The sequence below is a fragment of the Barbus barbus genome, assembly GCF_936440315.1.
Source record: "Barbus barbus genome assembly, chromosome: 29".
In the NCBI taxonomy this organism is placed as follows: domain Eukaryota; kingdom Metazoa; phylum Chordata; class Actinopteri; order Cypriniformes; family Cyprinidae; genus Barbus; species Barbus barbus.
The window spans coordinates 20,815,884-20,842,524 of NC_136757.1; the positions used below are offsets into that span (position 1 = coordinate 20,815,884).

Here is a 26,641-nt window from a genome sequence, read left to right on the forward strand (position 1 = left end):
TGATCTTTAAGAAATTATTTATTTATTTATTTTTGGAAACTGTGAGACTTTTTCAGGATCCTTTTATCAATTGAAAGTTCAAAAGCAAAGCATTTGTTTCATATCTATCTATCTATCTATCTATCTATCTATCTATCTATCTATCTATCTATCTATCTATCTATCTATCTATCCATGAAAAATATTAAAATATTGCAATGAAATGATTGCATTCACCAAGATTAACCATTATTGATACTTTTTTATTTATTTATTGGAAATATATCACCTAAATTTTTGATATAGCCTATTCTGTCTGGTAGCCTATATTAAAACCCAAAGTAGGCCTATTAGTAGAAAATAAACACTCACATATTTAGTTTGACATTTTCTGAAGGTTAAGCATCATTTTTCACTGAAGTGAAGTGAAGTGACATACTTCCAAGTATGGTGACCCATACTCGGAATTCGTGCTCTGCATTTAACCCATCCAACGTGAACACACACAGCAGTGAACACACACACACACCGTGAACATACACCCGGAGCAGTGGGCAGCCATTTATGCTGCGGCGCCCGGGGAGCAGTTGGGGGTTCGGTGCCTTGCTCAAGGGCACCTCAGTCGTGGTATTGAGGGTGGAGAGAGCGCTGGACATTCACTCCCCCCACCTACAATTCCTGCCGGCCGGAGACTCGAACCCGCAACCTTCGGATTACAAGTCCGACTCTCTAACCATTAGGCCACGACTTCCCCTTTTTCTGAAAATCAGAAAATCGACTGATTTTCAGGAAAAGATAAAGTACTTCATTTTTAAAAAGTCCTATTTTAGGCCATAGCCTACATCGTTTTCGTGGAAAGTGCCTTACACACTTATGAACATGTTTGCATGTAAATGCAGTATGTTCAGCCCCGAACTTTGAATCAGTCACATTTTAAATACATTATAATTATTTTAGTGTGTGAATATGAATCACATGAAGTATAGATTTACACACACACGAATCTGTGAAGTCAATAGGTTTACTTTAATAGACACGTCCACATCACTCTCTGGTGAGTCACTGAGGATGCGGTCAAGAATCATGACCAGCGAAAATTGGACAAAAATTCTCTCCAATTCATCACTTCATGAATGGAGCCGGGGCTCTTCGGTTCAATGATGAAGAACTCTGAATGCCTTTGTTAGACTTATCTCCGGACAGCTTGCCGGTAACTGGAGGATTGTGTGTTTGGGTGTAATTGTGTTAGAACCCTCCCACATATCCTCCCTTGTGCGTCTTCTGTCTCGTTCTTTAATCTCCGCTGTTTGTCTTTGTGATAAGTGATATCACGATAGATTGTTTATGCCCACCTGATGAGAAGAAGGCTCTGTAACGGCCCCGGTGGATCCACCTTATTTATAGCGTCGGAATCAAATTAGACTGTTTGTGAAAGTCGAAGATACCTGCCATTTTGACTCCGCAATAATCTCAGTCTGAAGTGATGTATTGATGCTTTCAGACAGAGTCTTAATTACGACGCAAGCCGTCACCAATTAGCGAGGGATGCATTTAAAGATGTTTTTTAAATAGTGGTTGAATTGTTTGTTGCCAGACATTTAACTGTGTCTGAGGATTAATATTCCCTCTAGAAGAGCAGTAAAGCCAACTGCTATTTCATAGAAGGCTCTAAAAACCACTCAAACCATGTCACACGAGATAAAAATGATGAATGGTGAAGGAAAATGATTTCCCGGTATTACTTTCCCAGATTTTCACTGAGGAGCGCTGGAGCGAGAATCCCATTTTTTGACAGAACGCTGGTGGCATGAGTTCACATTCATCAAAATCTGTGGAGAGGGTTTTGCTTTATTAAGAACACTTAAAAGGGGTCATATCATGAAGAACCAAGCTAATCTTTTGATTGCTATTTAAAAGCTTCCTTCCAAAATTTATTGATGGCCTACTAATCTGCAAAAAAACTTTCTGACGTCATCTAGATTTGAATACATTTGAAAATGCACATTACACGTCAATGACGTCTGCTTTCACTCATTGCACATGCAAAGTAGTGTTTACATAGGAGTCTTAAAGGCACAGCAGCCAGCAAAGTAATATAAAAATGTCTCAGTTTTACGTCATTCTAGGGTCAGAGAAAGAGTGGAAAATTTTCATTAAAAACAAAAAAAAAACAAAAAAAAAACAGTAGTGTTATGAACCCGATGGAGGAGAAAATGCATGATATGACCCTTTTAGACAGTATGAAAGACAAATATGTCTGATAAGCAAGATCCTGTTATGCATTTGCCATACTAATTCTTTTGATAAGTTTTCAGAGACATTCTGGCGTGAGAACTTGTAGCACTGTGAGTTCTGGCACAGCTTTCAAGTGGCCGCTTTAATATGTTTATGTCACTCTAAACAACAATTAAACACAGCTCCGGGCCACATTTCATGTTTGTGCTAATAACCATCATCAGATCAGGGAAATATTTGATCACGATGGAGATATAGATAAAGCCACAGTTTTAGTGGATCTCAAAAGTATCTAATTTGCATCGTTTTAGTAAAACCAACAGAAGGGGAAGACCAATTGTTTGTCATTTGTTATATGAGTACAGGATCTCCAAGAGTGAATATTCTCTGTTTATTTGCTCATGTGAAAGGGACCACTCTTGTTTGTGTGTTTTTTTAAAAGACTTTCTCATACAGAGTCTTACTCCAGTGCTAAAAAAGACACAATGTAGCGATGTTTTATCTGCAAAGCTGTTGAAAACAAACAGATAAATTACTGTAATCCAAGACAAAGTTAAGATAAGCAGCTTTCGAAATTCTGATAAACAATTACAGAACTATGACTCCAAACTGATATCTACTCTAAAAATAAATACATACAGAAAGTAAAAATAAAGGTGCAAATCAAATTGCATGACAGCACATATAAAGAAGTATTATACAAGTAAGCAATTAAGTCAAACAAGACATTTAAGGGTGACAGAGACTTGGTGCCCACCGTTGCATGGGATATATGAATGTGATATTGTGAGCGATTTATGATCTTATGTTCCCCCTGATACAGAAGAAATGGGTTGTCAACTATTATGAAATCTGCTCAGTAACTGGAATGGAGCGGATTTCATAATAGTTGATAACCCATATTCCAATCAATCATCCAACAAAATAAGCTAAAAGAAACCCAAAATATGATGTTTTCATGCTCTAGTCATTTTTTATCAGCCACAGGAATTCTTTAGAGAAATATATAATCAGATCAAACAGTTTTAGAATGAATAGACTATTTTAATAAAATTTGAATTCATAAAAAGGAAAAAAACAACAACAAAAAAACAGGAAATCAAGTATTGTGCTTGAATATTTTTATTCTTTCAAAGCATCAGTGCAATATTACCATTGTTATCAAACAATGTTTTTTTATAATTGGAAATAATTCATCATTTGAATTTCAATAAGTGCCAATGGTAGATATCATGGAAATGACAGCATGGTAAGAAACTTTCTACACAATCTTTTTTTAAAGTGTAAGGAATGAAATAAAATATTTAGATTTGAAATAATATATTTGGAACAGAAATATCTTTAAGAGTAATGGTGGCTTAATGAGATATATATTCAAATGTAATCAGGACAGAATATTTACATATCATTTAAATAAATAATTGGCTGCAAAGATAAATAATACTTTCTTTAAAACTCATAATATAAAAAGCAAAGCAATTAAACAAAACTATATTATAAGAGCATTTTAAAACAAACATAAATTGTGATAAAAAAAGCAAACAAAAAAACAATATTGTATTATTATTATAGAACAATTCTACTTGGAAATGACATAAATGAAAACAATGACAGTTAACTGCAGTGATTTGAAGGCACTTCCTTGGAAAAAATAATTCACTCCAACATCTCTAGAGTTTCTTCGTTTATATTCTCAGGACCTGCAACACATACATAATTGAACAGAATTATGTTAATATTTAATCATATTAAAGTTTCCTTTATATTTTAAATCAATACTTTTAGGATTCGGTTACAGTTAGAGAAAAGTATGAGGAAGACAGCGTACGAAATTAAGTTCCTCAACCAGCTCAACCTGTCATACACAGAAACAATGAACTTTAGACTTGATTGAATTTCTTTCCACTTCGATGGAAATCACTTATTCACATCACAAAAGGCAATTTAACCATTTCTAATTGATTCAGAGGAAAACCAGTCTGAGCAAGAGTAATCATAACCTAATAAAACCACCATAATTCACAAGCCCCATCATTTGACATTCAGATTGGTAATGGATTCTTTCACCTTTCACTAACAGGTTCTTTGAATGTCTCATTCCAGCTGATGATGTCACAGCACAGACTGATTCCAGCATCACAGTTTGGTGGTGAACTATTTTGAATATGTTATTAAATGCATAATGTTTGATTCTTTGACATGAGCTCTGATTGACTTGCCAATATTGTTATTTAATCACTTTATTACACAATATAATATACAATTATTTGAACTATCAGGAAAAATAAAAATGCATTAAGCAACTGCAACTTGGCAAAAAGGAAAAACAACACAGGACAGGAAAAGTCTGCTAGATCCAAGCTTGTGCACTGCATACATAAATCTGAAGTCAAAATCAGTTTCTTTAAGGCATAATACATTTAAATTTTAATTGCAAGAACACAAACTTTTGAGAGAATTTGTTACATCCCTTTGTGGATAATTCAAAGTGATTAGTTCCTAGTTGCACGCGTGTTACAATGCAAATTTAGAAATGGAATTTAAATGTGACTCTCTGGAAGTTCTATTCTGCCTGTGTGAACCGTGCATTAACTGCATGCCTCAGAATGTACCAGATGGCCATGATTAAACTGACATTATATCTTACTCAATGTTTCTTCTAAGGTTTCAGTTAAAGAAACAAGCAAAGCTTTCCCAACAGTAACCGGGAGCAGGCTTGGGTATCATGTTACAAATCTTGCAGTTTTCTTGTTTCAGACAATAATAAATACACACAAACACATAATAAATATACAAATAATAGTTTATACACTTAAATTTACATGTGTTAAACAGCTTTGTACTTACATGCGGTTTCTATGATTGTGTGCAAAGGGGACTCATGGCTAGCCTTGTTAGCAATCGTGCACATCTTTTATAATCTGTTGGGGACAAGACAAAAGAAATGAAAACAAGGAATTCTCGCTTTCACAATGTTAAACAGACACTGACACTCTGGCTTGTGCTGTGTGACATGAAGCACACGTCACCACTTCAAACGCACTGATGAAATTTAGTTTTAAGTGGAGCTCTCATGCCATCACGGGGTGACGTATAGAGTACGAACATGGCTAAGGGTTAGATGGATCCCTGTAAATAGCTTCATCTCTGCCCCAGTAATGTACTTGATGGCTTAAAATGACTGTGTGGGTTCAAGCACCACATGCTTCCACCCTTAATGGTGTTTGTGAAGTCTGAATATCCCATTGCTGACCTGTTCCAAGCACCATTGCCATCGTTTTCTCTCAAGGTACTGCCACGTTTCCCTCCCTCCCGTTTAAAAGTGACATTGTCAAAGCAGAACTCAAACACTACAAAGTATCTTGAAATTATACGGCGTGGAATGGCTTTGGATACACCGTTACCATACATGAAAACGTATCTTGTGTTAAGTTTACTACAGTTTAGGGAGCATTTATGTCATAAAAATGCTCTGGAAGACAGAAACTCTGATTTACGTATGAATTATTATGCGTTTGTAATTCCCAGCGTTCCTTGTGGCTGCCAAATACTCACATACAGCCGGTCGGATTTGCATGTTTACAAAGCCCACCGTGCAAAATAATATCTCTTCGTCATATGCATGCTGCACTTTCTGTACTACTACTGGCAATGATTCATAGATCCTGATTTAGAAGAGAAATATCCACCGTTTCTAAGGTTAAATTTCACAATTCTTCCTTCTCAACTGAGAACCACAGAGGAGGGTCGTGAAGCAAGTTCACAAAACATCGCTGGCCACTAACACACAAGTGTTTTTACTCAAGAAAAATAAAACAAAACAAAAAACGGCCAATGTCTAGAGGAAACAGGCATCTGCTGTGACCCAAAATCTGATCATCACTGTGGGAAGCTAGTTTGTCTTTTATTTTGTGAAATATAAAATGTAGTACAATCGAAGAAAAGGAGACTTGATTCATTTTGACATTTATGCTCTCTATACAGAGTACACTTCAGCAGCGCCATTAGATGAGCGTTATTTAATGGAAAACTCTAAACCTCTCCTGAACACTATGAAGTCCATGAGGACTAAGGGTGGAGGAGCATTTTCATTGCGGTGTAACGCCCTGTCAAAACTTTTTTTTTTTACTTCAGAAAAATAGAAGCATAGACAGCATTTCTAAAGTCTCTACAAAATAAACAAGCACAAACATATAAGCAGCATAATACAAAAATCAATTACGATCATAACATAATTCTAATTTGAAACTACAGGGAAACATATTATGTCTTTAAAGTGGTAGTTCACCCCAAAAAGAAGATTCTGTCATCGTTTATTCACAAGATACATAAAAACAAAAATATCTGAAGAACGTTGGGGTACAAACAACATTGGACCCCGTTTAATTTCATTATATGGACAAAGAAACATAGAAACATTTTTAAAAATATATGAGATATGACATTAAGGTAAATGAGTAAATGGTGAAAATGTTCATTTTTGGGTGAATTATTTCTTAGTTAAAGGTAAATGTATACGTACATGAAGGTCTGGAACAATCCCTTGTATTATGATAAATTCTATGGAAATGTGTCCTGCATTCAGATGGAAACTTGACTGGTCCTGCTTGAAACAAAAAAGGTTTCAATCATGAAATGAGCGTTTTATAGATTACAAACGTGGTCCGAATTGTTGGTACCCTTGGTAAATATGTTCAAAGAAGGCTGTGGAAATAAATTTGCATTGTTAATCCTTTTGATCTATTATGTAAAACATTCACAAAAATCTAACCTTTCATCGGAGAATAAGAATTTAAAATGGGGGGAAATATCATTATGAAATAAATGTTTTTCTCTAATACGCATTGGACACAATTAACGGTACCCTTTTATTCAAAACATTTTGAAACCTCCATTTGCCAAAATAGTATAGGCGTTTTCTCCTAGAATGTCTGATGAGGTTAGAGAACACCTGACAAGCGATCAGAGACCATTCCTTCATCCAGAATCTCTCCAGATCCTTCAGATTCCCAGCTCCATGATGGTGCTTCTTCTCTTCAGTTCACCACACTCATTTTCTACAGGGTGCAGGTCAGGGAACTGAAATGGCCATAGCAGAAGCGTAGTTTTGTGCTCTGTGACCCATTTTTATGTTGTTTTTAATATTTGTTTTTGGATTACTGTATATGCTTTGAAGAACCAAATATGGTCCATTATAAGATTTTCTAACAGAGTCAGTCATTTATTGATTTTTTATCTGTTGGTATTTGGTAGAATCAGTGATGCCATGTGTCTAAACAAGATGTCCAGGACCTCCAACAGAAATATAGGTCCACAACATAAATAATACAGCTGTATATTTCATTGTACACATGGGGTACTTTTTATCCTTGTGTTCACCAAACCCATCTTGAGTGTTTGCTGCTAAAAAGCTAATTTTTTAGTTTCATCTGACCATAGAAGCCAGTCCCATTTGAAGTTCCAGTCGTGTCTGATAACTGAATATGTTGAAGATTGTTTTTCGGTGAAAGCATTTTCTTGATTTTTTTCTTGAAGCCCTCCCAAACAACATGTGGTGATGTAGGTGCTGTTTGATTTTTTTTTTTAAAGGTTTTCTGACCCCGAAACTCAACCTTTTTCTGTAATTCTCCAGCTGTGGTCCTTGGAGAGTCTTTAGCCACTCAAACTCTCCTCCTCACCATGCATTAGGACGATATAGACACATGTCCTCTTCCAGACAGTTTCGTAACATTTTCTGTTGATTGGAAATTCTTAATAATTGCCCTGACGGGGGAAATGGGAATTTTCACTGTTCTAGCTCTTTTCTTAAAGCCACTTTCTAATTTGTGAAGCTCAATTATCTTTTGCTGCACATCAGACATATATTCTTTGGTTTTTCTCATTGTGATGGATGATTAAGGGAATTTGGAGTGTGTTTTCCCTCCTATTTATATTTCTGTGAAACAGGAAGCCATAGCTGGATAATGTCATGTTCATGATCACGCTGGTGTGCTCAAAATTGTGAATATGAATGGGAATATATTTCAGATATATTTTACTCATAAGAATTTCAAGGGGTACCAGTAATAGTCCAACATGTATTTGAGAAAAACAAAACAACAACAAAAAAAAATTCATAATGATATTTCCCCCCATTTTAAATTCTTATTCTCCAATGAAAGCTTATATTTTTGTGATTTTTAAAAATAAAAGATCAAAAGGATTAACAATGTATATTTATTTTCACAGCTTTCTTTGATCATACTTACCAAGGGTACCAACAATTCTGACCACGTGTGTAGGCTAATTACTCTGGTGAATGAAATCATTAAGTTTTTAATTCAAAATGTCTGCTTAAGCATTAAGTCTAATCTCACAAACTTGTACAAAGGAAATGATAAAGTTGCTGTAACTTTTTCACTTGTGCAGAAACCCAGAAGGAGAATTAGCACATGCGCATAAATAAGGGCAGAGACTTAATGATTCTTTAAGGCCTTTCCACACTGAGCGCGATGCGAAAAAGCAAGGTGAATCGCCCGCGAATGTTGCTTTCACACAGAGTGCGAAACGAATGTTCGCCTTCTGCTAATTCACGCCTTCACACTAGGGGGCGCCAACCAACAATGCACTTTTTCTTACATTTACATTTACATTTAGTCATTTTATCCAAAGCGACTTACAATTGGGGAATACAAAAAACGATTCATCTTGAAGAGGCAATCAGACAGAGGAAGTGCTCGTAACACCAAGTCTCAGTCATTGTTCAAATAAGTACAAGCTAGTAAGGGGAGAGAAAGATAGAGGGAAAAGAGGTTGTTTTTTATTTTTTATTTTTTTGAGTTTAGGATGAAGTCAAGTACTGCCGAAAGAGATGAGTTTTCAGTTGTTGCTTGAAGATTGACAGGGATCCGGCGTTCCGGATAGGGGTGGGAAGATTATTCCACCAGCCAGGAATGGTGAACGAGAATGTTCTGGAGAGTGATTTTGAGCCTCTCTGTGATGGTACCACAAGGCGTCGCTCACTAGCAGATCTCAGACTTCTGGAGGGGATGTAGGTTCGTAATAGTGAGTGGAAGTAGGAGGGTGCTGAGCCTGTGGTAGTTCTGTATGCAAGCATCAGTGTCTTGAACTTGATGCGAGCTTCCACTTCATGTAGCGTATGCATCTCGTGTGGTTTACATCGTCTGCTGCTCAATATACAGCATTTAATTAAGATAAATAACTTGTGTTTCTTAATCAGAAACACAAAATATCCATAATGCATACAAGAATACATCTGAAATAATTAAAGGTACAATTAGCATCAAGCTACATTGAAAATGTATGTAATTATTAACGTTTTTCCTCAAAACCCACTTTAAATCATCATCGAGTGCTTGTAATAACTTCCGATTGTGATCTAAAATGGATTTTGATTCTATAATAGGCAGACATGCACTCTTTGCATGTTTTATAATGGACTGATAGCTTGTCATGTGTCATAAACATCCTTTATTGTTAAAATAAATACCACGAGCTGCATAAAAACAAAAAAACTATCTTCTCAATTATAGGTCTATTTGCTTTCATATTTCATGAGTAGAAAAATATTTCTCTCTTTTTTTATATACGGAAGGGCAAGAGATATGATTTCATGATTGACAGGTCTAGAATGAACAAGCTTTGACTCATAAACACTCGCGCTCGTGGAAGAAAATGGACGGTGCTCTTCAGATCACATAATTCAGTGGAGAATTAATATGTTATTCTGTATAAAGAACAGGTGAGAATAGTCTGTTCTTAAATACCAACAATAACAAGAACTCAGCATTTACTCTCTTACGGAAAAAAGTCCTCTACTTCGATGTTTTTACGCTCGTGCTCAATACAGTCTTCTGGGCTTTTAGCGCCACCGCGTCGACCTTTTTGGTAATAGCAGTTGCTCTGGTCATGTGATGTAATGCTCAAATCTTATTGGACGGCCCGTGTTTTCGCTTTGCAAAGCTCAAAAGATTTGTTGGACTGGACGAAAAAAAAACTTTCGCATTTTCGGAGCGTGAATGTTCGTGGTCTATGTGGAAGCATCCATAGGAAGCTGTTGTTTTAGTCCAGCGCGTCATCGCGTGCGAAATTCGTTTAGCTTTTCCACGCTTTTTCACAGGCCGTTTTATTCCGTGAGTGTTATGAGTCAGAGCGCGTTCACTCTCTAGATCTTCCATATTTAAAAAAAAAAAATAGAGTGAAATATTTTTCTACACATGAAATATGAAAGCAAATAGACATGATTATGACAATATGGCCCGGTTTCACAGACAGGGCTTAGACTAAACCAGGATTAGGCCAAAGTTCAATTAGGACATTTTAAGTAATTTTTATAAATGTCCTTAGAAAAAAACATTACTGGTGTGCTTTTTGAGACAAAACAAAGGCACTGATATAATTTAAGATCAGTCAGTGCAAGTTTCTTTCAGTTGAAACACATCAGATTTACATTTTAGTCTGGGACTAGGTTTAAGCCTTGTCTGTGAAACCGGGGGTATATTTTCTGTATGTGTTTTGTATGCAGCTCATATTAGTGTTAGTGAAGTGTTAGTGAAGTGACATACGGCCAAGTATGGTGCCCCATACTCGGAATTCGTGCTCTGCATTTAACCCATCCAACGTGCACACACACAGCAGTGAACACACACACACCGTGAACACACACCCGGAGCATTGGGCAGCCATTTATGCTGCGGCGCCCGGGGAGCAGTTGGGGGTTCGGTGCCTTGCTCAAGGGCACCTCAGTCGTGGTATTGAGGGTGGAGAGAGCGCTGGACATTCACTCCCCCCACCTACAATCCCGAGACTCGAACCCGCAACCTTTGGATTACGAGTCCGACTCTCTAACCATTGGTATTTTTTATAGCAATCAATGATGTTTTTGACAAGTGTAGCGTTATTAAACATACAAAGAGTGCATGTGTCTGTTTATTATAGAATCAAAATCAACTATAAATCACAATCGGAAGTTAATACAAGCACTCAATGATGGTTTAAAGTGGGTAAGCAAGTATTAATAATTAAATAAATTTTCAAGTGTAGCTTGATGCTAATTGTACTCCTAATTATATTTTAGGATGTAGCCTATTCTTGTAAGCAATATAGATAGTTTGTGTTTCTGGTGTAGAACCAAACTTTGTTTATCTTAATTTAGATGTTAAATCCATATACGAGACACATATCTGAGGAAAAATACATCGTTGGTCGGCGCCCCCTAGTGTGAAGGCGTGAATTCGCAGATGGCGAACATTCGTTTCGCGCTCGGTGTGAAAGCAACGTTCGTCGGCGATTCGCCTCGCTTTTTCGCATCGCGCTCAGTGTGGAAAGGCCTGTAGGTTTAATTTATTTGACTGGCCTTATGTTTTACAGGCTGAAAACAGCTAATTTCTAATGAGACAGATTTCAGATTATGCCTATAATGAGAATGAAAACAGAGGATGTATTCAGAATGGCTAACTGCACAGTAAGCCTATATACTGTTTTTAAAAATAGTGAAACAGTTGGTGTTATTCCACAATCATCATTTTAAACAGAATGCTACATTTGTCACATGACCTAACACTGCATGTGAGTCAGTGAAGGGTGTCTCGTTATTATCTTTTTCGTAACCCAGTTTTGTATAAAAATGTCTTTTATTTTTGGCAGTCAAATTAAATGAATCAAGAAATAGATATTACTTCTGTTTCACTCCTGACACTGGAAATGGAAGGTCAGGTTGAAAGCACTATATTGTAGAATACAATATTCGATAAAGTAAACATGTGGCAAATGTAGCAGGTCATAAGAAAAAGAAAATCCACACACTGTGCATGCACTGTATACTGTACATATTGTATACATGCACTGTATACTAACATATGTTAGTACGCTATTCTGAACATAGAATACATAGCCACACATCTAGACCTCATCTAGAGGGCTGCTTGAAATATTTAATACTACAAGAAAGATTAAACATATTGAAATGGGTTTTTCTTTACCTGTAAAATGTTCTATAAATCTGTCTTTCATGCTTATTTCTCTTGGGACAACCTCTGAAACAAAAAGACAAAAAGACAGTGTTAATGTTTTTGCCACCACCCCAGCCTAATTAATAAGACTCAAAGCTAGTAAATATACCCCTTCATCAATACCAAACCAGAAAGGAGTTCTTTTAACTCATATAATGCTGGATATTAATTAGCAACTTGACCATTCTTAAATAAACTGAAATAAGCAATCAGTACTATGGGTGTACAAAACAGACTCACCAAGTAGCTTCCTCTCAAACTAAAGCAATTTGAGAAACATAGAAGCTGTTATTGCATTTAGCTTGAGGTTGGCTGGATGGATGAAAATGGGAAAGAGCATTCTACTTTTGTGGAGAAATCTGTCTCTGTCTGGATATATTATCAGATATTCCACTATAATTTGTGTCATCCCAATCAAAATGCACACATTATTAAAAAAAAATAATAAGTAATTGTGTTTCATTAATGTAATTTTTTGACAGCCTATTGCAATTTTAAAGTCTGTTTTATATGTATAACAAAACAAAACTGAAACGACCCAAGTATCCCCTTGGGTAATGAATGCAAAAACACAAAGTCTCAAGTCAAGTGGCAGCTACAACACCAACAGAAATGTATTGCTGATACATAAAACACTGAGATTTCTGTGAGCATTAAAGAAGAAGCATCACAAAGAGTCAACTTTGTACAGTATAACAATTTACTCTGTAATTTACTGTACATTAATGCATGTGATTTAGCTGGGGAATGATTATGTCATCAGCTTGCGTCTAGTTTAGTCACTGAATACACTGTCTAGCACATGGCATGAAGTCATTTGTAAGTCTGCTTACTTAGCCATCTATATAGAGGCATACCACTGACTTCTATTGTTATTTAATAAAGACATTCTTCATAAACCATTTATTTTGTTGACAACCTCCCCAAAGCTTTTGCAAAACTGAAAACATGACTTAAGTTTGCATTAGCCCACAATTAATGATGAATTTACAGACAGTTTGTTAATAGTCTTGTAAATACTGTTAACAGTCTGTCAGATCTTAAACTCATAAATGCCTGCAGTGTACAAACATGCAACAACCTCTTGGAAAACTTCCCATTGTAAGATTTGGATATAACCGATTACAGTCATATACGCCATGTGTTTTACTGTGGAGACTACATGCTTGACGTAAGAAAGACGGACAGCCATTTAAAGCATAGATGTAAAATGCAATACCAGATTGATAATCCAGCGCTCAGTAAATCTGATAGAGGCTTGGGGTCCTTGCTAATTATGTACAATCTGTGGCCTGCCCGACCCTGGGACACCGTCCCGACATGTAGACCATGTCAGTTCCAGCCTAAGGAGATTATTGCATGCAAAGTTGTAATGCCTATCAATGTCAGGTCCACAAATCCATGCAGCAGCTAATTTTAACCTGCATCAGAATGTAGGATAACCAACACTGTGTTATGAATGAGTTCCTCTTTCATTCAAAATACAATGACTTTCTAACTTTTTGATGTCTACACAGATCCTTCTACTGTGGGCCATTCTTTCCCATTTTTATTAAGAGAATCATATAGATGATGCACTATCAAACACCTATCAAGATAATTCCAGGTCTATACGCATGTTGTCACACCTGAGTCTTACATAAGATGACTAAATGCCTATACTAATGGGCTGTTCTATTCAGGAGGGTTCAGTACAGTACAGTGTGTTGACTTTAGATTATATAAAGGTCCATGATCAACTCAAAACTAGCATGTTTTCACTGGATTCAAATCATTCTCATTGCAAAACTTTAAAGGCAATAAACCCATTCAAAGGTCATCCATATCAGCAATAGCAGATGTTTATGGGTGTAATTTTTCTTTGGCACACGAATTCTGTGTAACAACACATGTCAATCAGTGTTTTGTTTTTTTTCTTTTGTTATGGCTAAGAAATTTAAATAGAATCAGCCCAACCAGAAAACTGGCACTGGCACTGTCAACATTTCATGAAATTTGTTTTATGGTTAAATTACGTAATGGGGTATCACAGCACTGAAAAAAACACGTAAGTTTTTGTCTGTTTTTGAATACAATAAACTATTCCCAAGAGCAACAGAAATGCTAAAATGCTTCTGAACACATCACAACACTGAACAGCTTCTAGATGTGATATGGAACATTAGTTGTAGTTACTGTTGAATGACACATATTTAATTCAGCACAAATGGCAACGCTTTTTGGAAAATTACACCAATATGCACGTATTATTCTTCCAGCATGAACAATCTTAAGTACGTACAATTTAAAGGCACAAGCAATGTTCAATAATTTCAGCAAAAGATATTTCAATGGAATGTATATATAATTCTACTATATTTGCTGTATTAAGATGAGACTGAAGTTATTAGTTTCAAACACTTTCACAACTGACCATCCTGGAGGGTCTTGTGACAATGACCATGTTAATTACAAATGTAGATGGGGCTCTTTTCTATTATGAGGGTCTTTCCTACTAAAGATGTCTCAAAAAGCAAGAAAGTAATTGACAAAGATGGACAGGCATCTCACTTTTCTTTACAATCCATTCTTGTTGGTATACAGAGGTAGAAAGTGACTGCACTACACATTTGTTAAGCAACACGTATGTTAGGGGGTTGGGGAATACAACAGTATAGTAATTATAAATAAGTAAAGACCACACAACATCAAAAAGTTCTAAAAAGCCATATTTCAAATGTTATTTTTGTGAAGCACATGGAAATGTCTGTGCCTAAACATGCAATTGGGAATCATTTCTTGCTGTTCAGTCAATGTTTTTTTTGTGTGTGTGATGTCTTTTGTTACTCACAAAGTGCAGATCATCAGCACACACCATTACATGACAACCAGCATCGTCTCTGAGCAGTTCTTAGATATACACTGATGATTTTAGCATTATGTGATCTGTCTAACAAGACCATTAGCATTCATTTTACTACACTCTGGAGATCAAAAGAGTGTCTCTTAATCCACTTTCAAGTTTTCTTTTTTTTAACTGAACTTTTCAAAATTACTAAAAGAATACAGGTTATGTTTTTTGTCTTTGCAATTCAATCAAGGGTAAGTCAAAATATGAACAGCTGTCCATGCATTAAGTGATTAAAGCATTAAAAGTGCAGTTGATATGCACGAAAAAACTCCCACTAACAGGAGGGAGTTAATGCCCAGGATTACTTTTGTATCATCACCTGATCTCAAATCAGCTTACCTATTGGTCTGCTGTTGTCCGGTTTGGACAAATGTGCAGTCTTTTCACGAGAGGAAAACTTCACATCTTGAGATACAGAGTAGAGGCCACTGGTGACGCGTCTGGACGCCGGCTTGTCCTCGATCACTTGCAGGATTAGATTAAGCAGAGTTTTCCTTTCCGACTCCTTTACCTCCTTGCTGTCCATGCATTGGCTGGAGGTGATGAGCAAAATAATCATACTCAACAATATGTGCCATCTCTTCTCAGCCCGCATGGCTTTCCAGCCTGATAAACGAACAAAACAAGCAAACATAGTCATTACATCCTCGTCCTGACCGTGCGTAAAATACGCAGATGTCAGAGCAGTGGCGCAGTGGTCCTGTGTTTATGCAGTAAATATTACATCCAGATTCGAGTCCTACCTAAAACTCTCGACCTGTTTACACTCTGTACTTTCTGCAAATAAAGGCGAAACCAAATAAATAATTAATACAACGGTACCTATATGTACATGAAATCACCCAAATCCAACTATTCTTCGTTGTGGTACATGTTTAAACTTTTTGAAATCTGAGAACTAATCAATTCACTAGGCTATAATATAGCTACTACAATCCTAAAGTATGTACTCACATAAGCAAACATAAATAGAAACTTACGCGAATATATATTGGTAGGTGCTTGTACCCCTAATGATGTGCACGCAAAGTTGTCAGAGAAAAATATATCTTCCAACAGTTCCTGTTGTCTCGTGTCTTTCTTGAGAACATGCGTCTTGTTTTTATACGTCAAGTGCGAAGCTTCTTGAATGTAATACAATCGATTTCGGGTGGGTGGCAAATGTAGACATCTTTCCCTTAGGTTTTTTTTTTTCCTCAACTCGTGGTCAGTTCCTTTGACATTCGCCCCTCCTTTCGTTTCAAATGCATCACAGAAGTTCAAATAACTTTAAAAAGTGTCACAAAACTCCTCTCTGCGGTTTATTAAAAGATTCATAGCTGGACGCGCAAATGTTCTTGGAGATATCCATCGCGCCATGTCCCCCCCAGGGAAATGATGGGGAACCTCAAGTATCCATATATCCAAATATAATTGCTTAAACGTAGCTGAGCTGTGAAAATAACGCCTGGGTGTTTTTGCTCATGGATGGTCGGGTCTTGTGACTACATAAGCGCGCTATCCTGGTAAGCCCCGCTTGTTTCCACCTCCCAACTGAAGTTTGCGCTTGGATTTGTGCTGGTATTACACGCTTAACGCATAAATTCCAGGGTTCTTACCTTTTGTATACCATAACAAGCAAACACAGACCAATGGTCTGATTGGAATAATATTGAGCATTTAAATATTTTTTTTTATAAATTATCACATTATTTCAACCTTTTCTCACGCCATACGTAAAGCACTCGAACCTTGATTATTTCTTTAAGCTTCTTAATATTTCTCTGTAGACAGAGTTTCCCCCCCGGGGGTCTGTGAAGTTCCGGCAGGGGTCATGTCCTGGAAATCTGCCTTCAAGTTTCATATTAAGTGTTAAGTGGATAATTATGCGTGATGGTAATTACATTTTCCACTTTTGAGAGAAGATCTGAATGAAACTACAAAAAGTACAAAAATAGGCTAATTAAAAAATGTTAGGAATTGAAATTCTAAAATACTCTAAGAATGAAATTCTCTAAAGAATGGTGGCATTGATGGCGATATTTATATAATAACAATAATAAACAGCAGTTATTTACTATGAAAACATAAATAAAATAGCATATACATAAATACCAAACAAATGTAGCCTACATTTGTACAAAAAAATAAATAATAATAATAATAAAATAAAAAATAAAACTAAATAAAAAATTAATTAAAAATAAACTAACCTTGGCTTATTAATGGCAAAATAATAAGAAATTGTTATGAATTTAAATTCTGAAATGCCCTAAGAAAACAAAAAAGCAGACACTTTTTTTTAGGAGAAATTAAAAAGTCTGGGTGGTGGACAATCCTAGAATAGTGAAATAATAGTTAAAGTGACAATAGTTTAAAGCTGTGACCTACCCATTAACCCTAGACTGATCTATCCAGGGGATCCCTGGGTGTATAAAAGTTGTAAACCCTTCTCTGTTGAATTTGTGTAAAAGTACAATGTGAAAAGACATGTGAAGAAATGTGACGTTTCACACAGCTCTTGTTGCTCTTACAGGGATGTCACTGAACCTGCTTCTCATATGGGAATTTGAAGGAAACTGCATAGCTCCCTCCTGACTTCAAGATGCACACTGAGTTCATACTGACATAAGGAGGAGAAAAAATAATCTTCACATACTTAAATGTCACATTTGCATGAGGACATTTCAAAACTGCTTTACTTTTGAAGTAACTTTTTAACTTTACATACGATCAAGAATGGTGATTTTTCGACATTGCAAAGCTTAATCTCAGCACAGATATGAGCTACACTGATCGCTGTCCTAATATGGCTTTTAACCAAATACCCAAGACACGATTATTGGAATGCTGTAGTCTACTTACCCCCATAGGATGTCTTAAAGCCTCACATGAACTCTAACAGTTACGGACAAGCAATAAAGATGTTGTACTTGGCGACATCAAGCGGTGTGTTTTCAAACTACAAGTAATATCACCTTACCCCTACACATCCATAATATAGGCTATTATTAGTGCATAAAAATATATATATATATATACATTTTACACTTGTTATTTACGTCAATAAATATGATTTTGAATTAAGCTCTGTGAATTATTAAATGCCGAATTTAATTTTAGGAACTTTCGCACCTGTTTTGATAAGATGTCAAAATGTCACGTTCATACTAGGGGCTAATAACTCACAATAAACTAATAATAAATTTAGTTTACAACTAACAACTATATTGGTAATTTGGTCGCACCACTTGAAGGCATAACTCAGCCAGTAGCTATAGCTACTCTCCGCAAAGTTATGTTTCGTCGCATAATATGACGTTTAAATAAGAATGTATTTAACACAATTGTCCCCTTCAATTTAATTTGATCATTATTATGTGAAATCACTTAATGTCTTCTCACTACATCCAAAACAGTGTATCCACAGAGGTTCAATCAATCATATGCCATAACATGGACAAAAAATGTTTTTTTAATGATGAAAAGTATCAAAAGTAACACTTAATAATATCTCATATCAAAGCAAGGTTGTTTTTCAGTGACACGTGCAAATTTCATAAGGTTTCAAAGTTGTGTTCCCACTTTTTGTCAACACTGTCAGACATTCATTAAAATGCAATAAAATCAGGGAATATCAGGGGCAGCTGTCACTCTAAACAACCCCCTTGCCTGCAGAGTACATCACTGTCAGACAGGCTCTGGTCAGTTTTATATTTTAAACCCTAATGTTAATATTTCCTGGTCACAACCATGATATGTCAACACCATCTTCCAATTTCTGAGGAAATTATTTGAAATATTTAGATCATTTTATTCTCCTGAAGCAGGTGCCATTAGCATCTAGCATCAACAGAAAAAAAACCAAAATGGCTACTACATGAACTCCATTTGTTTTGTGAAAGAAATACCAAATTTGTCAACATCGTCAGATGTCACCACCATAAGATTTTGTGTTCCAATAACATATCAAAATACTTAAATGTGACTCCTGTATAAAAGCTTTATAAACAATTACATACTCACTGTTTGTTTGTTTTAATGATTCAATGTATTTGATAGTTAAAAAGACTACAAATTCAGGTTTTCATCAACTCCGTCAGTTCTGTTACCTCCATCGGGTACATATTTGGATAATATTTAATTATGATATTTAATATTTGTTGTGGAATTATTGTTCACATGTGAAAGTGTAACCTGTCTGCTAACATGAGAATGTGTTTTGAAATGTTAAAAACATCTTGAATGCTGTAAAAGATAAAGTTGAAATTATATCACACAGTCCAAGGTAAAAAGCACATTTTATAAAAAAAAAGAGAAAAGTTGGGAGGTTGCATCATAGCTGTAGCTTAGTACATGTAATACATAAATGTAGTTTAATTTGTCTGAGTACAAGGTTTTATTTTTACTATTTTGCACCCTGTTTTGTCCCACTTCTTAAGAATGACTGTTAAACCTTTATTGATTCAATTAGAACCCCTAAATAAACAAGGATTTAAAAGCTGTGCGTTTCACTTGTTACGTTTAATGTTTTGAACTAACTGTCAACCTTAATAAATGAGATTTCCACTAAAGTTATATTTTAATTAACGAGTGTGCATGTCAACAACATCATATATGTGTACATTAATGACATCTGTCAGGCAGTTTTACAGCCCAGGCAGTTTGTTGAAACTGTTGAACGCCCATTGTTCCTGATGCATCCAGTAAGGGGAGGCATTTGCAGGCTGCAGACATCTTCAAGCCTGGTTTATTTCAGTTAACTGAGCATTATATTCAAGAGTCATTCGCATATTACAACAATTTACGCTCAAAGGTCCCATGAAATCAAAATTGAAGTTTTTTGGGGAATTTGAGTTTATCCTCGTCTTCGTGTTCCTCATTCTTCCCCGTTGTGTGCAACGTGACACACACAGGATACTAAAAGGCCATCCTTTTCTGAAATTGGACTAATTGGTGTCTTTGGTAAAGACATCTTCTGACCTGTGGCTGTCCTTCTAACATTTTGTCAAACTTATTTTTAAACTTCTTCTTTGCAGACAGACAATATCCTAACGGTGTCCCCTATGAGAGAAGACATTAAAATCTGTGATTTTGGCTTCTGCCAGGAAATCGACAACTCCAGACACCAGTACAGCAAGTTTGGGACACCTGAATTTGTTGCACCAGAAATTGTCCACCAAGAACCTGTGACAGTAGCCACTGATATCTGGTAAGCAAACTACTGTGGCTTGTTGCAAATTGTGGTGAACAGAATTTCTCTTGTTTTCTCACTGCTTGGTGAATGTTTTTGAATTAATTTTTTATGCATTTATTCAGGTCTCTTGGTGTGGTTACCTACTTATGGTGAGTGAATTGAAGAAATTGAACAAGCAGATATTTTTCTTTGTTTTTCTTTCTATTTTCTCTGTATGCTGCAATTTTGTATGGCCATAAAATCTCAAAATAGTTATACTGTGAATATTTTCTTTAATATTGCTTTTTTTCTGGGTAGCTTAACATGCCAATGTCCTTTCTTCGGGGAGAACGACCGTGCCACAATGATGAAGGTTGCTGAGGGCATGCTGTACTGGGACAAACCTGAGATCACAGCAGAAGTGTGGAGGCACAGGACTTCCTAGGGTTCTACAGCCAGACCCAGAGTAAGCTCTGCTTACTTGCATGTAATTGAAGTTTTTGTGAGCAGCAGTTGATAAAATTGCTTTGTTTCACCTTCACAGAATGAGATCCTCTGCATCTGAATGTTTGAGTCACGAGTGGTTTCAGGTAGGTAGTCATCTGTGCTTATACCAACAAGCAAACATAAAATAAGCTGTGTGCACAAATAAATTAAAATTGACGTTAATCAGAAATTTAATTATTTTTAGGGTTATTATGAAGATGAAGAACCCAAGGACATAAATACCAAAAATCTAAAATCTTTTATTTCAAGAAGAAAATGGCAGGTAAGATTTAAAGTGATTTCCTTTGCCATTGATTATCCAGGAAAACTTTCTTCTTTCATATCTTTTCCGTGCTTCTTCCCTTTTCTTTCAGCGTTCCTTGACATGTCTCGGCTCGGTTCTGACTTTGAGACCAATCCCAGAGTTGTTAGAGGCTCCTCTGCGTGACGTTTCAATTACAGCTAAAAGGGAAACCCTGGAGCCCAGCAGCACCTCCCTAAGTAGTGGATCCTCCTCAGAGTTTGATGAAGCAGATGCTTGGGACTTCTTCCAACAGCCAGGAGGATGAAGATGAACTAGAAGAAGAGAAAGAGGAATATAACCCATACGCTCATGTGTCAAAGACGCCCACAGTTTTAAAACGGGATGAAGATGTGCTTATTGGTGAGGGCCGCATTCACCGTGGCCCGCTGGTGATTCCCACGACCGCACCATCAACAGAGCCAGTCAGTTTGGAGAGGAGGGACAGTAGCCCCTATCTTCACCTCTCTGAGACAGATGAAGGATTGGATCCAATACCACGTCGTAGCCTTATCAAGAGCACTTTTTATTGCAGTTCCGAGCAGCTCTCACCCATGTCTGCTTATCACATGACGCTTCGGGATAAAATCCAAGCTAAAAAGCAAGAGCGTGGCCGTAAACCCCTCCGTGCCAGCCTCTCTGGCAGGTTAAATGAGCCCCTCATAGAGTATGTAGAAGATTCCCCAGACTTAGAAGCTAATTGTAACCAAAGAAGAGGATCAATGCATTCATCTTTTCTTAAGTCAAGCTCATTTGATAGTGGAGTGAGTGCTCCCCATCCGAGCATACATACCCAGAGAAGAAGCAGGTCATTAGATGTATACACACAACGCTCTCCAGCTTCAGCTGAGCCAACAGTGCAAGGAGAGGATGAGCATGATATTGAAGAACGCCAGAAACCAGATGTCACTGATGAAGAACAGGAGAAAACTGAAGAAGTCCAAGTGAGAAGGAAACTTTGCCGTCGCTCTGCGTTTTTGTCGAATAAGGGCCCAGTAATTGTGAGAAAGGTGAGAGCACAGGTTCATGAGCCTGAAGAAGGACATCAGCCAGTCTCGCAAAGTTCTTGTGAAGATGACAACCAGTTGCAGGTCACGGAAACAGAGACAAGACATTTAGGTGATGAGGAGAGCGTGGATGGCTCACAGCTTTCACTAGCATGTTCACTTGACCACGGTTCAGAGGCTTCTAGCAGGATAGGCTCACATGAACTCTCCCACAGACACCACCATGATGGGACCTTGATCTCTGGATCCTCTGGAAAAACATCTCCATGCTCTTTACTACAAGACTCTGAGGATGAAGACATGGAGAGGGTCCTGAGATCTCTTCGCCAAGACCTCCCGCAAGCCCTGCCAAGACGGCGCACCAACAGTTCAAGCTCTGGACTAAATGAGATGCGCAATAAGAGTGACGTCCTTCTGAGAAGAAGCTCCTCTGCGGTTCCAGTCCAGGCTGCAGTAGCAGGACGAGAAAGCAAAGAGTTACTTCAAAGACATGCCTCAGCCCCAGCTCTTCAAGCCAAACCCCCTAGTTGGAAATCTTCCAAGCCTGGATTCATGAAGTTCTTCCATATACATTCTTGGGCTAGCCATTCTTCTCCTCATCTAGAAGGCTCGGAAAAGAAACAAACAGAAGGAGCATCCTCACAACCCAAGACCCCTCTTCTAACCCTGAGGAAGAAGATGCGAGCTTCAGCCTCTAGCATTACCAAACTGTTTACCTGACAGTCCAGCAAAGAGGATGAAGAGAAGAAGAAAGGCGGTAGACTACTACTTTAACACAGTTGAAAATACACTATTCAGTTTTCAAAAATACATTTGCTTGTGCATAATAATTATATCTCAAATTCTTTCTAACAGGACCAATTGTGAAGAACTCCTCCCCTGTCATGCCAGAGAAAATGACCACAGTAATAGACGCCACCTCATCCGAGAGTCCTCAGAAGAAGTCCAAATTGTTCTCACTGAAAGTGCCAATATTTAAGAAAACCAAATGTTAAACAACTAAAAAGTCATTAAACTGTTGCATATAATTGCATTGAATTTTCAGCATCATTACTCCAGTCTTCAGTGTCACATGATCCTCTATAAATCATTCTGATGTGCTGATTTGGTGCTCAAGAAACATATTCTTATTGTTATCAATGTTGATATCATGATAATTTTTTTCAGGATTTTCTTATGATTAGAAAATTTTAAATAATTTAAAACCGAGATCTTTTGTAACATTATAAATGTCTTTACTGTTACTTTTGTTCAATTGATTGCATCCTCACAGAAAATAAAGTATTAAAAAAAAATCTAACTTACCCCAAACTTTTGAATGGTAGAGTATTTCACAAAGTTATGACATTTTTTTTTCTGATTTCCAACCAGAAAGTCCAGTCAAACCATCCAGGCCAGATGTCATTCAGCTAGCAGGGGGAGGAGCGCTTGTGTTCTGGAAACCTGTGCCATCAAAAGAACTTGTCACATATTTTATTCAGTATAGTGTAAATGGTAAGAATACATACTGAGAATATACATCCTGTATTATGAGCATTGTTTTTCATTGTGCTTTTCCATGGTGCTTCATAAAGAAAGTTTTGTCCTTTTATATTAGGTGTGGATTGGAGAATGTTGTCAGAGAATGTTACAGACAGCTGTTTTACAGCAAATGCCCTTCCGAGAGGACCGGGATATATGTTCAGAGTGTCCCATAACACAAAGACAGGACTGGCACCTTTTGACCCTTCACCACCAGCCTTTATGGCCATGCCCTATGAAGGTACAGACTTGCTGGAAATAATACCTATTTTTATCCAAAAGTACTTAAAATTGATTACCTCACCCTACATCTTTAAATATGTACACCCTATTATCTTTAAATATTATGCAATCATCTCTTTTTATAAAATAAATGTAATATTATCAGAATATGATCATAGAAAGGAGTTTACTTCAATGAAATTTAAAGAAAGTGAATTTATTGTAATTAATTACAAATAATTTATTTCATCTTACTTTTGCAGACTCTCACAATCCTCTCATTAAAATGGAATCTATTGGGTCAATGGTCAATGTACCTGGAGGTCTTGGTTCTGAGAAATCTTACAGCTTTGTGTCTGAAATCAACAGGTACTTGACATCATATATATACACTATCTGTCTGTCTGTCTGTCTGTCTGTGTGTTTTGAATATTTACACCTCTTTAATAAGTTATGTAAACTCAATCTATGGGCTAGTTCACACTACCACAACAAACACTTCTAAAATAGCATTTGGGTTTAGTTTTTTTTTTTTTTACTATGTCGCTATTTGTTGGGACAGTATGAAACAGCCTTTATAGTATTTAAACTCTACATAGCTTTAATGAATCCACATAAATATGAAATGAAAGCAGAATTGTTGACTCACAAAACGCTGATTACCATTATTTCCGATCCTTTTTATGTTGCTCATTTATGTAATTTTTTCATTAGCTACGTATAAGTACATAATCTTGTGTCTCTTTTAACAGAGGCCGTTTCAGTGTGGTAATGCAGTGTGAGGATAGCCGCAGCGCTCAGATGTTAGCCGCTAAGATGACACATTACAGACCCGAGCAGAGGCAGTTGGTTTTAAGGGAATATCAACTGCTTCGCCGACTGAACCAGCCTCGAATCGTCCAGCTGCAGTCGGCTATCCTCACCCCCACCTGCCTGGTGCTTATAGAGGAGCTGTGCTCAGGACGAGAGCTTCTTTATAACCTTGCAGAAAGGTGCGAGTAATAACATTGTTAAAAGGGTTCTGTTCAATTATGTATGTAGTCCCATAAATTACAAATTATATATTGACAGATATTAGTGAAAATCATTATCTATAACAGTCAGTGTTGTACAAAATGACCGTACTCTTTACTCTTAATGGTCTACAGGAATTTATATTCAGAAACACAGGTGACTGACCTACTAGAGCAGATTGTGAGTGCTGTGGATTACCTGCACAGCAGACGCATTGTACACCTGGACCTGAAGTCGGACAACATGCTTGTGATGGGCCGAAATGTAGTGAAGATTGTGGATTTGGGCTCTGCTCAGCCCTTCACTCCAGGACAGGCACTAAACATTGAACACATCAAATAAATGACAGATAATAAAGGTATATCAAAGATACTGTATTATGATCTAGAACTACAAAGTTGCTGTATTTTTATTCAGTCATTATAGATTACTGTTGCAAAGTTTGGGGTCAGTTAGTCGAATTGTTTAATGTTTCGAAATGCTTACCAAACTTGCATTTATTTGATTAAAAATACATTCAAAAGCAGTAATATTGTGACATATTATTTAATTATTATTAAACCGCATTAAAATAACAGTTTTAATCTATTTTAAAATGTAATTTATTCTTGTGATGACATTTTTTAGTATTATCAATGCTGAAAACAGTTGTGCTGCTAATTTTTATGGAAACGATCATACATTTTTACTGTTACTTTTGGTCAATTTAATGCATCCTTGCTGAATAAAAGTATTAATTTCTTGAAGAAAAAAAAAATCTTACTTATCTCAAACTGTTGAATGGTAAATGTACATGGAACTACTTTCATTTTCTGGGCTGCCTGGCATCTTAAAAGAAAAAAAAGTATCCAGTATCTTATCACCAACAAACCAATTTAGTTTATGAAAAATATTTTCTGTTCTGTTTGTTAGGTTATATTGTCCTTCCTAAAGCTCCTGAAATCTTAGAAGGACAAGGAGTTGGACCTGAAACTGATATCTGGGCTGTTGGTGTTTTGGCTTTTATAATGTAAGTCCTTTCATTCAGTAAATCTATAACCATAGGAATAATTAAAGCACCATTATAGGGCTTCCTTATTGATCAACCAATATTCATTGATTTCCACAATTGTCTTTAATTTTCATCTTTAGGTTGAGTGCAGACAGTCCCTTCCATGCTGATATAAATTGGGAGAGGGATCGAAACATCAAAAAAGGCAAGATCCAATTTAATCGTTGTTACCCAGGCCTCTCAGAGGGAGCCATCAACTTTATGAAGAACACCCTGAGCAACAAAGCCTGGTAAAAGCCTCTATCTATCTATCTATCTATCTATCTATCTATCTATCTATCTATCTATCTATCTATCTATCTATCTATCTATCTATCTATCTATCTATCTATCTATCTATCTATCTATCTATCTATCTATCTATCTATCGATCTATCTATCTATATGTGAATTTAAGATGTAGAACAGGTTATCGCTTTTCACTGTTATCACTATTGAACAGGTTATCACTGCATTATATTACTTGGATTTTTTTTTGCCCTGTGTTGTTAAAATTCTGTGGCACAGCTCTATCAGGAACAATTTTATAGTATGATTTACATGATGTGGTTAAATGCAGTATTTTATTCATCAATTATATTTTTTTCTCATTTTAAAGCAAATTTTACGTAATGTATAAGGATTTTATTAGTTTTGGATTGTAGATTTTATAAGAGTGGTAAAGTCCATTTAAGGGTTACTGTTGCCTCTGCTGTGACGATAATAGTTTCACACAATGCATGTATGTTTTTTGTCTGAAAATTGTCATGAAAGCCCAACGTAAGGCATTT

General features: G+C 36.5%; 1 protein-coding gene across 5 annotated transcripts in view; it reads right to left on the minus strand.

The window, feature by feature from the left end:
* LOC306849233 (ALK and LTK ligand 1) overlaps positions 1-16,649 on the minus strand; it is a 97,420-nt gene extending 80,771 nt beyond the window's left edge. The window contains exons 1-6 of one of the 5 annotated variants that reach the window (XM_079384124.1): positions 16,095-16,649; positions 15,454-15,720; positions 12,195-12,248; positions 6,737-6,817; positions 5,062-5,135; positions 3,322-3,914 (exon numbers count right to left, since the gene is read on the minus strand). In XM_079384124.1, the coding sequence (XP_079240250.1) occupies positions 5,071-5,135; positions 6,737-6,817; positions 12,195-12,248; positions 15,454-15,709 (456 nt within the window). In that variant the 5' untranslated portion in view covers positions 15,710-15,720; positions 16,095-16,649 and the 3' untranslated portion in view covers positions 3,322-3,914; positions 5,062-5,070. Of the gene's footprint in view, positions 1-3,321; positions 3,915-5,061; positions 5,136-6,736; positions 6,821-12,194; positions 12,249-15,453; positions 15,721-16,094 lie in introns of those variants that run through there. The other 4 variants (XM_079384121.1, XM_079384123.1, XM_079384125.1 and 1 more) reach the window with 4 other exon arrangements.
* Positions 16,650-26,641: the final 9,992 nt, after the last annotated feature.